This window comes from Mercenaria mercenaria, chromosome 2, assembly GCF_021730395.1.
Source record: "Mercenaria mercenaria strain notata chromosome 2, MADL_Memer_1, whole genome shotgun sequence".
NCBI lineage: Eukaryota > Metazoa > Mollusca > Bivalvia > Venerida > Veneridae > Mercenaria > Mercenaria mercenaria.
The window spans coordinates 75,427,402-75,443,024 of NC_069362.1; the positions used below are offsets into that span (position 1 = coordinate 75,427,402).

Here is a 15,623-nt window from a genome sequence, read left to right on the forward strand (position 1 = left end):
TCATTTTAGACTGGTTCCAGTTTTGTTCTCTCTGCTATGCTTCTCATTGTATGCCCAGTAAACTTTTATATTTATATACCCCATAATTATGCTTTGTTTCTTTCAAATAGCAATGCTTCTCATAATATACAATGTACTGGTTATGGTCAAACACTGTTGTAGACAATATTTAGTAATATGTAGAAGTTACCTAACTTTTTTATAGAAACATTATATATGTAGTGTACAACTAACCACACCCATTTTCAGAAGTAAGTCAGAGTCGCCTAAGTTTGGTGCATGTGCAGATCCAGATGATTTATTGAAGGAAGATGACATTTTCATGTCACCACGCCCAACTTACGCAACAAAACCTCCAGCAGATAAACCAGACGAGAAGTAGGTTATATGTGATCTTGTCATTATATCGTCGCAATATCAAATCATATTTCTGTTGTCTTAAGAGAGAATATGTACCACCAGCTGGTTTATATTTTTTCTGAGTCAATTCCATTGGTAATAGCGAAATTTATTGATCAGAAGTACCTTAAAATCATTATTATTCATGGGAGAGTAACTTTTGCAGATTTAACAATTCCATTATTCACAAAATTATATACTAACAAATACATACAGTTTTCCTTCATTTTATCTTCCAAAGTTGAAATCAACTTATTCGTATCCCCCAAAATAGCCAGTTTTTTTGTTTTTTCGAAGAAGGATGCAGATGTCAGTTTGTCGGTATGTCTGTCGGTATGTAGACCAATCGGTTTCCGGATGATAACTCAAGAATGCTTGGGCTTAGGATCATGAAAGTTGATAGGGTGGTTGGTCATAACCAGCAGATGACTCCTAATGATTTTGAGATCAGTAGGTCAAAGGGCATGGTCACAGTGACCTGAACAGTTAAACGGTTTTCACATGATAACTGGCCTAGGATCACCAAACTTAATAGGGAGGTTGATCATGACCAGCAGATGACCCCTATAGATTTTGAGATCAGTAGGTCAAAGGTCAAGGTCACAGTGACCCGGAACAGTTAAGTGGTTTCCGGATGATAACTCAAGAATGCTTGGGCCTAGGATCACAAACTTAATAGGGAGGTTGATCATGACCAGCAGATGACCCTTATTGATTTTGAGGTCAGTAGGTCAAAGGTCAAGGTCACATTGACCCAGAACAGGTCTACGGTTTCCGGACAATAACTCAAGAATGTTCGGCCCTAGGATCATGAAAGTTGATAGCGAGGTTGGTCATGACCAGCAGATGACCCCTATTGATTTTGAGATCAGTAGGTCAAAGGTCAAGGTCACAGTGACCTGGAACATTTAAACGGTTTCCAGACGATAACTTGAGAACACTTGGGCCTAGGATCACGAAACATGATAGGGAGTTTGATCATGACCAGCAGATGACCCTCATTGTTTTTGAGATCAGTAGGTCAAAGGTCAAGGTCACAGTGACCTGGAACAGTTAACTAGTTTCCGGATGATAACTTGAGAATGCTTGGGCCTAGGATCACAAAACTTAATAGGGAGGTTGATCATGACCATCAGATGACCCCTATTGATTTTGAGAACAGTAGGTCAAAGATCAAGGTCACATTGACCCAGAACAGGACTTTCTTTGCCAAATAACTAGAGAATGCTTTGGTCTAAGGTCACATTTGATATGGAGGTCACTTATGACTCGTAAATGACCCACAATTGTTGATTTGAGGTCAGTACTTCAAACATCCAGTGCACAGTGACCAAATAATTTCTGTTCCTTGTGCAATTACTGAATGCATCAAGGGGTGCATTTTGTGTTCTATGAGCTCTTGTTTGTTTCAATATGTTGAAACCAGAATATTTTTTTCAAGCAAAACCAGTCAGGATTGGTTTTTTTTTCAGATAAGTAAATATGAATGATCTTTTCTTATGGTTCTTTCAGTAATATATTAGTTATATGTGTAACATGTAGATGTATGTCATAGTGTATCTGTTATACATGTTCTTTGTTTGAATAAAGTGACACAGAGGATGATTCTGAGGATAGGTACATATAATTCTTACATTTATACTCTTATAAAACTTGCCAACTTAACTTGGTCTAATCTTTTGTTGCAAGAAATTTCTCAGGAATTATTGTTAGTTTAAATGTATGGTACATTTATTTTTGTAATTTACTGTATTGCACAAAAATTTTGTTTTTGTTTAATTTGGGATTCTGTTGTTTGTGTTTGGCATGTGTGTATGTATATGTATGTGTTGAATTTCTCAGCTTGACTATATATTGATATATTGGGTGTAATAAAACTGGTTAGCAGGAGAGGCCATCATGACTTTTATTTACAAACCTCTTGATTATTCGCTCATAACATTTCTGTACTGTTTGCTTGTATTGTAAAGTTAATCAAAATTTTATAATAAGAATCTGGTAGAGAATCATCTCTACTGACATGGACAGAGAATCATGTCTACCGACATGGCCATAAACAAGGACTGTTGGCATTTTCCATTCAATGCATTAACCCCCAGCAGTAACTTTCATACTTGTAGAATATTGAACACTGAAGTGTTAAAGAATATTGATTTGGTTAGTGCGATAAGCAAGGTGAAAATTTCTCATTTTTAGCTCATCTGATTTTTTGAAAAAAAATGATGAGTTATTGTCATCACTTGAGCGGTTGTCGGCGTCGGCGTCTGCGTCGGCGTTGCCTGGTTAAGTTTTATGTTTAGGTCAGCTTTTCTCCTAAACTATCGAAGCTATTGCTTTGAAACTTGGAATACTTGTTCACCATCATAAGCTGACCCTGTATAGCAAGAAACATAACTCCATCTTGCTTTTTGCAAGATTTATGGCCCCTTTTGTACTTAGAAAATATCAGATTTCTTGGTTAAGTTTTATGTTTAGGTCAACTTTTCTCCTAAACTATCAAAGCTTTTGCTTTGAAACTTGGAATACTTGTTCACCATCATAAGCAGACCCTGTACATCAAGAAACATAACTCCATCCTGCTTTTTGCAAGAATTATTGCCCCTTTTGGACTTAGAAAATCAGTTTTCTTGGTTAAGTTTTATGTTTAGGTCAGCTTTTATCCTAAACTATCAAAGCTATTCCTTTAAAACTTGCAACACTTGTTCACCATCATAAGCTGACCCTGTACAGCAAGAAACATAACTCCATCCTGCTTTTTGCAAGATTTATGGCCCCTTTTGGACCTAGAAAATATCAGATTTCTTGGTTAAGTTTTATGTTTAGGTCAACTTTTTCTCTTAAACTATCAAAGCTATTGCTTTAAAACTTGCAACTCTTGTTCACCATCATAAGCTGACCCTGTACAGCAAGCAACATAACTCCATCCTGCTTTTTGCAATAATTATTGCCCCTTTTGGACTTAGAAAAAATCATTTTCTTGGTTGAATATTATGTTTAAGTCAACTTTTCTCATAAACTATCAAAGCTATTGCTTTAAAACTTGCAACAGTTTTTCACCATCATAAGTGGACACTGTACATCAAGAAACATAACTCTATCCTGCTTTTTGCAAGAGTGATGGCCCTTTTTAGACTTAGAAAATCATGGGTAGGACAATATTTCTATTATACAAAAAAATCAGATGAGCGTCAGCACCCGCAAGGCGGTGCTCTTGTTATTCATATGTGTCTTAGTTTTGTTTGCCTTAAAGTATGTTATTCTCTGAAATGTTTATATGACCATATTTACCTTGACAAGTACAGGACTGTTATTGTACATTTTACTACTTCAGTGCCAAGAAGCCATTGTTTGAGTCTGCAGTGAGAAGAAATCAGATGAACATGTCACCACGATTCAAAAAAGAAGGTCAAAGAAGAAGCCCAAGAAGTCCAGAAAGAAAACGTAATTCATTTTGTCAAAAATTGTAGTGATAAATAGATGATCTCTTTTTCTCATTATTTGTAAACAGCCTTTAGATAATAGTTTAAATTACTGTTATTGAATTAACTTTTTTTATTTAGGCAGACAGTGTAATGTTACGTTCTACAAGCTAGTTTAACCTTTACCCTGCTAAATTTCTTAAATGGACTGGTCCATCATTCAATTTGGGCAGTACCATTTATTATTTGAAGGGGTGGTCACAGAAAATTTACTGACTGAATAACGAACAGTGCAGACCATGATCGTCCCTTGGTCTGAACTGGTCGCAAAGGCAAAACCACTTGCCGCCAGCAGGCTAAAGGTTAATGTTTGAAAGAACTGTAAAAACTACAACAATATATAGACTTACCTTTACTTTATTAGTATCCTCTATAAGTGTGGAAAACATCTGTGCAAAACGTTAACTTCACTGCCCTGAATTTTTTTTCGGAGATCAGAGTCTTGCTATAAATTATTCTGTCTTTAGTAAACAGTTTGTGCTTGTAGATATTTGTTTGAGATGGAAGGAGAAAGATGATAACAAATAATCACTTATTTCATGTTAATAACAATAAAGATTTGACCATGTTTGAATTATTAGTTATAGAGACCAGTCCAAGGACAAAGTCACTGTTGGAGCAACTCAAGGCTTTACCTTCTGCAGAACAACAGCAACAACAACCAGTGTCTGGCATGCAGCAGTCAGCAATACAAACATCTCCTGTACCACACTCAGGTCAGCAAGTACCTCAGACTGAGCCAGTTGAAGATGAGTTAAATTCCTCTACAGACTTCTTCAGTTTTAAGAGGAAAGACAATAACAGAGAGGAGTCTGCTAATCTACAGACTGCTCTTCCTCAGACTGGCACAGTTCAGACTAGTTTACCCCAGACTGGTTCAATCCAGACTGGTATGCAGTATGACATCCAAGGTCAAGCAGGTTTCCAGTCAAGTCAGGGCATGTCATACCCGTCTAGTTCCCAGCAGCTTCAGACTGGTACTCCAAGTTTGCCAGACATGATGACTGGTTCCATAATGACTGGTGCTCAGCAGTTACATCAACAACAACAGCAACAACTTTTACAGCGTCAGCAACAAATGAAGCAGCAGCAACTGATGAAACAAATGCAGCGTCAGCAGCAGATGTTCCAGAGGCAGCAACAACAATTTCAGCAGCAATTACAGCAACAACTTCAGCAGCCTCTTATTCCAGAAGCACAGGTAACATTCTATCTTTTATACATTTATGATTTATATCAAAACACCTTCTTTGACTTCTGTTGTATTTCTGTCATGCAATAAAATCTACTGGTTATGTTAAGAATGAACCTACAAAATCCTGTGATAAAATGAATTAAAGTTCTATAAAACTGCTAACTAGAATTTACTTGCAAACAATTTTTTACGGTTGGCCTAAATGTTTGGTATTAATCAATCGATGAAAAAAGCTCTATAAGCTATTTACTTAAATAATGATAGTTGATGGTTCACAAGAACTTGCTTTAGATTGAAAGACAATTTCTGCAAAAATTTACATGTTTGGAGTAGGCAGATCAAATATTGCTCTGTGAAGTTTTTTCATGTATTTAACTTTACAAATTTTAACCCTTTATTTTCTAGTTTAGTTTAAACTTATTTATTTTAGATTGATCTTAGTGAAAATTCAGGTAACAGAAGGTAATTATTTGTGCTAAGTACTATATATACATCTATCCAGTACTCACATCCTACTAAGGGACTCCGAAGACTATGTCCAGTTCAAGCATTGAAACGTGACCTCAGAGTTAGGACTCGGACCCTGTTACCCTTTTCGCATTAAATCCTGTTCTTAGTGAGTTATTTTCAATGTTTATATATTTTTGTATTCCAGTTATTCAGCACAGGCAGCCCAATGTTTATGGATGATATGAGTTTTGGGCTGGCAGGACAGGTGGATCTTGATGCACAGTCAAAAGTAAAATATCTTTTGAATTCTAATTTTAACATTTAATGATATTAAGTAAAACTTGGCTGTTTTATATGGAATAGCTTTTAGATAACTTTGTTTTGTCTGAAAAGAAAATAGTAAAAGTACTGGTAAAATGGCATGGAAGCATTGAATAAACATGAAGGCCAACCTAAACAGTTGTCAACACCGTAAACCTATATATACGTTTGGACTGATACACAATCAGTTGCTTGTACTTTTATGCAGGTATATAGCTAACGTCTGTCAGTAATGTACATTTTAGAAATCTAGTGAGGTCAAAGATGACTGTGAGACCTAAATTGCTTAGTTGGATGATTTCTTAATCCAAAAACTGAGTTTTGATCTGAAAGTTTGATTACATTATTGATAGATGATTAATGGAAGAATTATAATGAGCAGGTATAAATACTAGTACTTTTAGTATATTTGTGGAAAAAATACAAGATGTAAGAATTTGATATATACTATTTACAATAATGTGAGTATAAAGATATCCGTGCTTAACAGACATCACTGAATAATTCCTTTGCTAGGTATTTTAGTCTACCTGACATCATTATTACAGATACGTCGCCTTGAAGTTGAACTTCAGTATGCCAAAGATATTCTCGCCAGCACTAAACTGAGATATGAGGAGGAGATAGCAGCAATAGAAAACTCCTTCAAGTAATATATAACAGCTTTATTACATGAACAGAAGATATTAGGTCTCTCCTACAAATGCTTACAACTACTGTAGACCAATTCTTTTCCACTCAAAACATTTGTTACAGTATGGTCTGATATTTTGCCATTTTGAAAAGCCCCTAGTGGTTTTAACCCTTAGTCTGCTGGCGGCAGATGATTCTGCCTTTGCGACCAGTGCAGACCAAGATCAGCCTACACATCCGTGCAGTCTGATCATGGTCTGCACTGTTCGCTATTCAGTCAGTAAATTTTCAGTGAAAACCCCTTTGAGTAATAAGTGGTACTGTCCAAATTGAAAGGTGGACCAGTCCATTATAGAAATATAGCAGGGTAAGGGTTAAGTATATATATTTTGTTTACTTTAAACAGAACAAACTAAATCAACTTATGATTCTTAAAGTTTAGTTCATAAGAGGTACATTTTACATGTACTTGATTTGCATTGGTGAAGAGAGTTAAGGTGCTCTCCTGTGAAGTTGAAGGTCCAGGATTTGAGTCCTAGCTACTACCATTGCGATGTATTCTTTGTCAGTGTACTTTATCACAAATACATTAGTCGACCCAACTATGAATGAGTACCAGCTAATTGCTGGGGGTAAGGTATATGTGGGTGTAACTGTTCTTAATATAGAGTCACTAATAAGTTCTAAAGAGCTAAGTGTATGGTAATTATTTTACAAAGTGACAGTAAATAAGATATACCTTACCATTACCTTTTATCTGAATTCCAAAGCTCTAATGGTTTTATTGGTTATTATCTTTAAATTATAACGTCTACAACTATTACATTGAAAAATAGAATAATAATATATATTATTTAACATTCATAGACGTATTATTTCATGATACACTTTTATCAGCCATTTATGGCGTCTAAACGTCAACGTCCATTTGGCGCGTCAACGTCATTTCCGTATTTCACGTATCATTGTGTATGTTATTGTCAACTGAAGAAGCTTATTAAAGCGAAACATGTTTTGACAAAACTGTGTTGGTTTATGAATTTTCAACATAATTATCTTTATTGCAGAAATAGAATAAATCTTCAAGAAGAAACTCACAACAAAAGAGAACTAAGGTAAACATTACATCCATGCAATTTGAAATTATTTTTAACAGATCATTGAATAAATCTTGAAATCTCAATAGTTAAGATGATGATCTAGATATATATATATACTTGTCAGTATTGAATGGAAATGTCCATAATAATTACCTGTCTGTTGAAATATAGGATGGGACTCTGGGTATATGACTGTATTTGGAAATAGAAAGCATAAGATGTTTAAAGGTCAAAATAATTTGGTCAAGTTTTTATGTCTTATCTGCATGAATGTCTGTGGTTTACCTTGAATGCTGTCGAAAAAAGTTTATGTACTTTATTAAAACATTTTTTAGAATGGAGATATTTTACCATTAATTGTGCATATATTTGATGATAATTTGTACATTTGTTAGATGGAGACAAGAGAATGAGCAGTTACTCAATCAGCAGTTATCTAAGGTCAAATACATGGAGGAAGAGAAATCAGATATCTTGTCTAACATGTACAAGAAACTTGAGGAGAGCGAGAAAGACAAATCTCTGGAAATAGAAAGATTGAAAGAAATTCACAGGTATCTTCAAGATTTGGAAAGTTATAGTACTGTATTTGGACTTTTACCCATATTTATGTTTATGGGAATTTTGAAACAAGGTCAGAGATATGTAGCTTCCAACTAAAACACTAAGTCAGTTTCAATAAAAAAATACAGGAATGTTGGGTGGCCCTCTTTTCATTTTCCTTCAAGTCTTGGCCATCCATGCAGAATTATGCAACCAAAAGGAAAAACTTCAAACATCTCCTCACCAACCTAGCCTTATCTCAAAATGATTCATTCTGATTTGTGTAAAAACTTAGCTGCCATGGGCAGGGCTAGTTTTCTCTATACATCTATATGGAAAACTATAAAAATCTAATCTGAAATCACAGGCCAGATTTCAGAGAAATTTCACTGAAATATCCTTTTGGTGACCCTCAACTTAATTCCTTCAAACCGTGTTTATTTATTATAAAAAGAAGCCACTAGGAGACTGGGCTAGTTTCCTCTATGTGGCTGTATTAGAACTTTAAAAATCTTCTCAGAAACCACAAACATGGTTTCAAAATTCTTTCACACAAATCCTTGGGTGACCTTACAATTCCTTCAAATCTCTCTGCTATGCTGAAAAAACATGGCCATCAGGGGGATGGACAAACGTGGTTTCAAAATTCTTTCACACAAATCCTTGGGTGACCTTACAATTCCTTCACATCTCTCTGCTATGCTGAAAAAAACATGGCCATCAGGGGGAGGGACAGGTTTTCCCTATATATGGTTATAGTAGAAAATTGGCAAATTTTTCTTGGAGGCCCCTCCACCAAGTATATTCAGCTTGTCCCTTTTTATCAAAGAACATTGCCGTCAGAGCTAAAAGTAGAAAAATCTTCAAATATCATTGTTTCATATTTTTGAATTATTTCACAGAAATGTCCCTGCTGTGACACTATACCAGGTTTGTTGAAATCATTCTGGTTTGTCAAACACCTGGCCATCAGTTTGTTGTAGTTACTTTTTCCTGTACATATATGTTGGTTCATATGTGTATGTAGTAGAAAATTTAAACATCTTTGTCAGAAGCTGCTGGCCCAGTTTCAAAACCTTTTAACAGATATTTTTGTTGTGAAACCCTGTAACTGTGAAAGTCACTTGAGCAATTTATGGCTATCATGGCTCTCTTGTTCTTTATATATGCAGAAGTTGATAAAGCTTTAGTAGGAATGTGTAGGATGTTGTTATGTTGATAAAGTTGCATTATTTCAGGCAAGCATTAGAGAACATCAAGAAGGACCACGAGGAGACATTGTTACGGTTACGGCGTTCCAAGGATCAGCAGATAGATGCTGCTGCAGCGAGTCATGATACATCAAAGTATGTATATGTTATACAGTGTGTATTTTAGGATCAAGCAGTAATGTTGCTGGTGATAAATTTGGAGTAAAAATTTTATGGTTCAAGTTATTGTTACTTAACCACTCGGATTACATCTGTATACCTCCTGAAATGACACCAGTGCTAGTTCCAGAGGTAGCAGATTTTGGAACTTTTATCACAATCCAGCTAAAACAAATGAGTATAAAGAAAATAGTATTATATTATTCTTCTTTCACTGTTACATTAGGCAACATTCTTTAAAAACAAACTGATAGGTCTATTTTGATGCAAGTGTTGCATTACAAATTTTGACATTTGCAGGTTTACACCTATCTAGTTTCAAGTGCAATAACTTGAACATAAATAATTTGGTTTAACATAAATGAGTCGCGCCATGAGAAAATCAACATAGCGGGTTTGCGACCAGCATGTATCCAGACCAGCCTGCGCATTTGCGCAGTCTGGTCAGGATCCATGCTGTTCGCTCACAGTTTCTCTAATTGCAATAGGCTTTGAAAGCTAACAGCATGAATCCTGACCAGACTGCGCGGATGCGCAGGCTGGTCTGGATCCACGCTGGTTGCAAACCCACTATGTTGGTTTTCTCATGGCGCAGCTCAAATTACTTTTGTTTCTGTTTCATGTTTGTTGTGATTAATATTTCAGATCACTGGTAGCAGCTGTTGAGTTAATCCATAATAATGCTAAGGATTTGGGAGATTTGCAACGCAAGGTAGACCACTGGCATGCTCAGGGCTTAGATGACAGGGAGATAACTCTGAGAGCTAAAGATGAACAACTCAAAAGTAATAACTATCTCTCTTGTTATCTGTAATATTGTACCTTTACTCAACATGTAATGTTCTGGGAAGCTATAGCCACCTTACTTGTAAGGCATTCTGTGGGGTCCTGAGTTAGGCATTCTGTGGGATCCAGAGTTCCAGTCTGAGATTATAATTATGGGAATGAAACTGCATGTATAGTTAAAGCTTTAGCACAACCTGTAGTCTAGATCAGACTAAAAATGTATTCAGTACAGACATACTGTTTTGAAACATCTGGTGTTTGAAGTAAATTAAAAATTCAATATGTTTGAAGTATTGCTTTCTAGCTCGACTATTCATAGAATAGTGAGCTATTGCACTCGCCCATGCGTCGGCGTCGGCGTCCGCGTCCGCGTCCCGATTTTGGTTAAGGTTTTGTATGTAAGCTGGTATCTCAGTAACCACTTGTGGGAATGGATTGAAACTTCACACACTTATTCACTGTGACAAACTGACTTACATTGCACAGGTTCCATAACTCTTTTTGCTTTTTTACAAAATTATGCCCCTTTTTCGACTTAGAAATTTTTGGTTAAGGTTTTGTATGTAAGCTGGTAACTCAGTAACCACTTGTGGGAATGGATTGAAACTTCACACACTTATTCACTGTGATGAACTGATCTACATTGCACAGGTTCCATAACTCTATTTTGCTTTTTTACAAAATTATGCCCCTTTTTCGACTGAGAAATTTTTGGTTAAGGTTTTGTATGTAAGCTGGTATCTCAGTACTTACTAATGGGAATGGATTGAAACTTCACGTACTTGTTCACTATCATGATCTGACATGCACTAAGCAAGTCCCATAACTCTACTCTCTTTTTTTTCAAAATTATGCCCCTTTTTCGACTTAGCAGTTTGTTAAATTTTTGAGTGTAATCTGATATCTCAGTATCCACTAATTGGAATGAGTTGAAACTTCACACACTTGTTCATGTCATGATCTAACATGCCCGTGAAGGTCCCATAACTCTACTTGCATTTTTACAAAATTATGCCCTTTGACTTTGCAGTTTTTTGTTAATAAGTTTTTGTATTAAGCTGGTATCTCAGTATCCAAAATTGGAAAGGATTAAAACTTCACAAACTTGTTCACTGTCATGATATGACATGCAGTACAGAGGTTCAATACCTTACTTTGGCATTTTACAAAATTATGCCTTTTTCAACTTTTGTATTCATTCAATTGAATAGGCTGTTGAATAGTCGAGCGTTGCTGTCCTCCGACAGCTCTTGTTTTGAAAAGCTATCATCACTGTGTGTATGATTATTTCAGTGTTTTCATATAGATGTATACATAATTGTGTATTTGATATATATATTTCAGTGTTACAAGATCGTCTCAACAAGCAGCAGGAGGACAATGATCAGGAGCGTCAGAGATTCAGGAGCTTGTTGCACTCTAGACACAGATCAGGACAACACGTATGCTGAGAGTATGTAAAATCATAGTCCGTTGTACGTTTCCAATATGGACTGTTTGCATGACAACATGAATGGAGTTAACTTCTTAACCCTTTTTTGCTGCAACAGCAAAAATCTTCCACTTTTCACAAAAGAACATGTCTCGGAGCTTGCATCTTTAAAGTCCGACTGAGAACCCTGACTTTGTCTTGAAAAATAAGAAGTTTCTAGCAATTACATACCACCTTGATGACATGATAACCATTTTATGTTTCAAATTTATAGGAAAGATGGAAGGTAAAACAGGAACAGTCAAGATTACAAGGTTTACAGACAGCATTAGAAGATGAGAGAAGAGCTTGGAGTGATCATCAAGCAAGGGAGAGAACTAACATGGAGAAAAGTAGGGTGAGTGTATAAATGTATTACAGTTTACAGGTTAGGGTATGACATAGGAAAATGCAGGCTGTGATAACTGTAGACTTAACAGAGAACATTGTGTTTAGCAGCTGATAAACAGCTAATCTTGAATACATGTTTATATAACCTAAAAGTATGCGCTTAAAAATGTTTTCTGTAACGGTATCGCCATTTTCTGAGCTGAACTTGACAGTATTGCCTAGTAATAGAATTCTGACAATACTTCTTATTGTACAACATACAAAACAGTTACAAAGTAGTTTCTACTAAATATACTTAACCCTTAGCCTGCCGGCAGCAAGTAATTCTGCCTTTGCGACCAGTGCAGACCAAGATCAGCCTGCACATCTTTGCAGTCTGATCATGGTCTGCACTGTTCACTATTCAGTCAGAAAATTTTCAGTGAACACCCCTTCACATAATAAATGGTGCTTTCCAAATTGAATGATGGACCAGTCCATTTTAGAAATTTAGCAGGGTAAGGGTTAATACTTTCTGTATCATAACAGTATCTAGTCTACCAGGATTTAACTCACCTCTGATAAAATTTGATTTTCCTTTTAACAGTTTTCAAAACCTTTTACCATTATGTCTGTTACAGGTATACAGGCTTTTTCAGTCATTTTTGTTTCTTATATTTATGTCAACAGTTGCACAGTTAGTATTAACATCCATTACCATATGCTTTTCCTATTCCAGGAAGCATTACTTGAGGAGCAGAGATCAACACTGGCACAGTTACACAAGGAACGTCAGGCCCTAGCAGAGGAACAGATACAGTTCACTATGAAACAAAAAATGGCCAAGGAAGAAGGAGGCCAGTACCAGATCAAAACAGCACAAGCTAAAGCTGAGTTTGAGGCCCTTACCAGGGCTATAGCAGAGGCTAGAGACAGGTATATATATAAAAGAAATTTCTTTTAAATTTGAGTTTGTAATTAAGAAAGTAATTATGTAATTAGGAATCAAATGTGAAAGTTGTAATGTCACTGAAAGTATTTCAGATATGTGTTTGAAACTCACAGATAAATTTTAAAGGTGCCAAGTTTTATTGATGAGGAATTGTAATGTAACATGAATTCAAATTAGATGTACTGAATGTTTCTGTAAAATGATTTTTTCACGAATTGAACTTTAAAGGGTTGGATTAATATACCATCTGTTCCTTAATGTGAAAAAGGAGAAAAGAAATGAAGAAAATGAGAAAAGTGCAGCATATTCTAGAAGTACTGCAAGGACAGAGTTACCAGCCTTGATGCTGTTTGTTTGCAAGTATAGAGTTACCTGGCTTGAAGCTGTTAATGTAGGTTTTGTCATGACTGAATCAATTCACAATGTTGAACATTAACTATTACAGGTATGATTCCATGAAGGAAACTAACAGAAAAGAGGAGGAACGTTTACAAGAGGAGAGAAGAAGAATGGAAAAAGAGAGAAACAAAATGGAAAACAAGGAAGCAGAGCTCATGGAAGCTGCTAACATGATACAAGAAAAATCTCGAGAAATTGAAGATACATATACTGTAAGATTTTATAATATTGTTTGGTAAATTTGATATTAAATGGCTTCTAAGAAATGATACTGTCCACTTGTATTGTAAAAATTTCAGTGATACTGTCATCTGTAATTCTTGCTGAAAACTGTCCCTAACCAGCTCATGATTTAGTTTAGTAAGCCTATAATGACAGATCTCAATAGGTAAATACTGTATGGAATATCTTTCAGTTAAGTTAGCAACTTGTCAGAAGCATTATTTCCTTTTTATTCGCCCGTCACTGAAAGAGCGGGGCATATTATGTGAACACCCGTGGCGGCGGGCGGTGTCCAAAGCATGTCCACTCTCTAAGACAAACAGTTTTCATCCGATCTTCACCAAACTTGCTGACAATGTTTGTGGGCATAATATCTCGGCCAAGTTAGATAACCAGCCAAATCACCCCAGGCACTCTTGGATTATGGCCCTTAAATTACTTGAAAAACGGCGAATTTAGCCTTGTCCGCTCTCTAAGTCAAACAGTTTTCATCCGATCTTCACCAGACTTGCTGACAATGTTTGTGGACATAATATAATATCTCGGCAAAGTTCGATAACCACCCAAATCGCCCCAGGCACTCTTGGATTATGGCCCTTGAATTACTCGAAATCTGCGAAATTAGCCTTGTCCATTCAAACAGTTTTGATCCAGTTGTCAATTTCATCCCACATGGCAAGGCATACAACATCAACATTATTACCTTTATGATATGTAACTGAATATTTAGACGGGCGTATTTTATGACAGTCTGGCACTCTTGTTCAGAATTGGCAACTCGTAAGTGGTAATGGTTTTGAACTTATTGCAGGTTAATATACACAAATGTTTTAAATTTGATTGTTGCAGTTCTTGAGGATTTTAGCAAAAATAGAACCATTATGTATGTTACCAAAACTACAGTATTAAGTATCTAAGAACAGCATTAAAGAACTGAATGCAGATTTACTTACCAGTAGTTCATTTAAAACACTGCAGCTACAAACTGTCTAGTAAGTTTACATATAAAGTATACTGTATGTCTATTTTTGTTATAGCATGCTAAAATTCAGAGCAAATTTTTATACCCCCACAAAACGAAGTTTGTGGGGGTGGGGTATATAGGAGTGAGCTTGGCGGTCGGTTGGTCGGTCGGTCCGTTGGTTTTTGTGGTTTCCGGATGATAACTCATGAAAGGCTTGACCGATCTGAATAAGTTTTGGTACACAGGTGTAACATCAGAAAATACAGGTCAAGTTCGAATTTGGGGTTAACAGGTCCAAGGTCAAGGTCACAGTGACCCTGAACAGTTAAACGGTTTCCGGATGAAAACTTGAGAACGCTTGGTCCTATGATCATTATTTTGGTACACAGGTTTAACATTATGAAATACAGGTCAAGTTCAACTTTGAGGTCTGTAGGTCAAAGGTCAAGGTCACAGTGACTCGGAACAATTAAATGGTTTCCGGATGATAACTTTAGAACACTTGGGCCTAGGATCATATGTTTTGGTACACAGATGTAACATCATGAAATACAGGTCAGGTTCTACTTTGAGGTCAGTAGGTCAAAGGTCAAGGTCACAGTGACTCGTAACAGATAAATGGTTTCCAGATGATAACTTGAGAACGCTTTGGTCTAGGATCATAAATTTTTGTACACTGGTGTAACATGATAAAATACAGGTCATGTTTGACTTTGAGGCTAGAAGGTCAAAGGTCAAGGTCATAATAACACATAACAGTTAAACGGTTTCCGGATGATAACTTGAGAACGCTTGGGCTTAGGATCATGAAAATTGATAGTGAGGTTATTTATGACCAGCAGATGACCCCTAATGATTTTGAGGTCAGTAGGTCACAGGTCAAGGTCACAGTGACCCAGAACATTTAAACGGTTTTCGGACAATGCTTCAGAATGCTTGGGACTAGGATCACGAAACTTAATAGGGAGGTTGGTCATGACAAGCAGATGACCTGTATTGATTTTGAGTT

At 36.2% G+C, this 15,623-nt stretch overlaps 1 protein-coding gene across 1 annotated transcript in view; it reads left to right on the forward strand.

Annotated features, from left to right (window-relative positions):
- The window catches only part of LOC123562295 (fas-binding factor 1 homolog), a 40,925-nt gene that overhangs the window by 16,323 nt on the left and 8,979 nt on the right, over positions 1-15,623 (forward strand). Inside the window, exons 14-27 of the mRNA XM_053537013.1 lie at positions 250-378; positions 1,990-2,016; positions 3,731-3,840; positions 4,460-5,079; positions 5,729-5,812; positions 6,393-6,493; positions 7,545-7,592; positions 7,973-8,131; positions 9,359-9,466; positions 10,136-10,275; positions 11,621-11,718; positions 11,983-12,105; positions 12,817-13,013; positions 13,475-13,640. Coding sequence (XP_053392988.1) covers positions 250-378; positions 1,990-2,016; positions 3,731-3,840; positions 4,460-5,079; positions 5,729-5,812; positions 6,393-6,493; positions 7,545-7,592; positions 7,973-8,131; positions 9,359-9,466; positions 10,136-10,275; positions 11,621-11,718; positions 11,983-12,105; positions 12,817-13,013; positions 13,475-13,640 — 2,110 coding nt within the window. The remainder of the gene's footprint in view (positions 1-249; positions 379-1,989; positions 2,017-3,730; positions 3,841-4,459; positions 5,080-5,728; positions 5,813-6,392; positions 6,494-7,544; positions 7,593-7,972; positions 8,132-9,358; positions 9,467-10,135; positions 10,276-11,620; positions 11,719-11,982; positions 12,106-12,816; positions 13,014-13,474; positions 13,641-15,623) is intronic.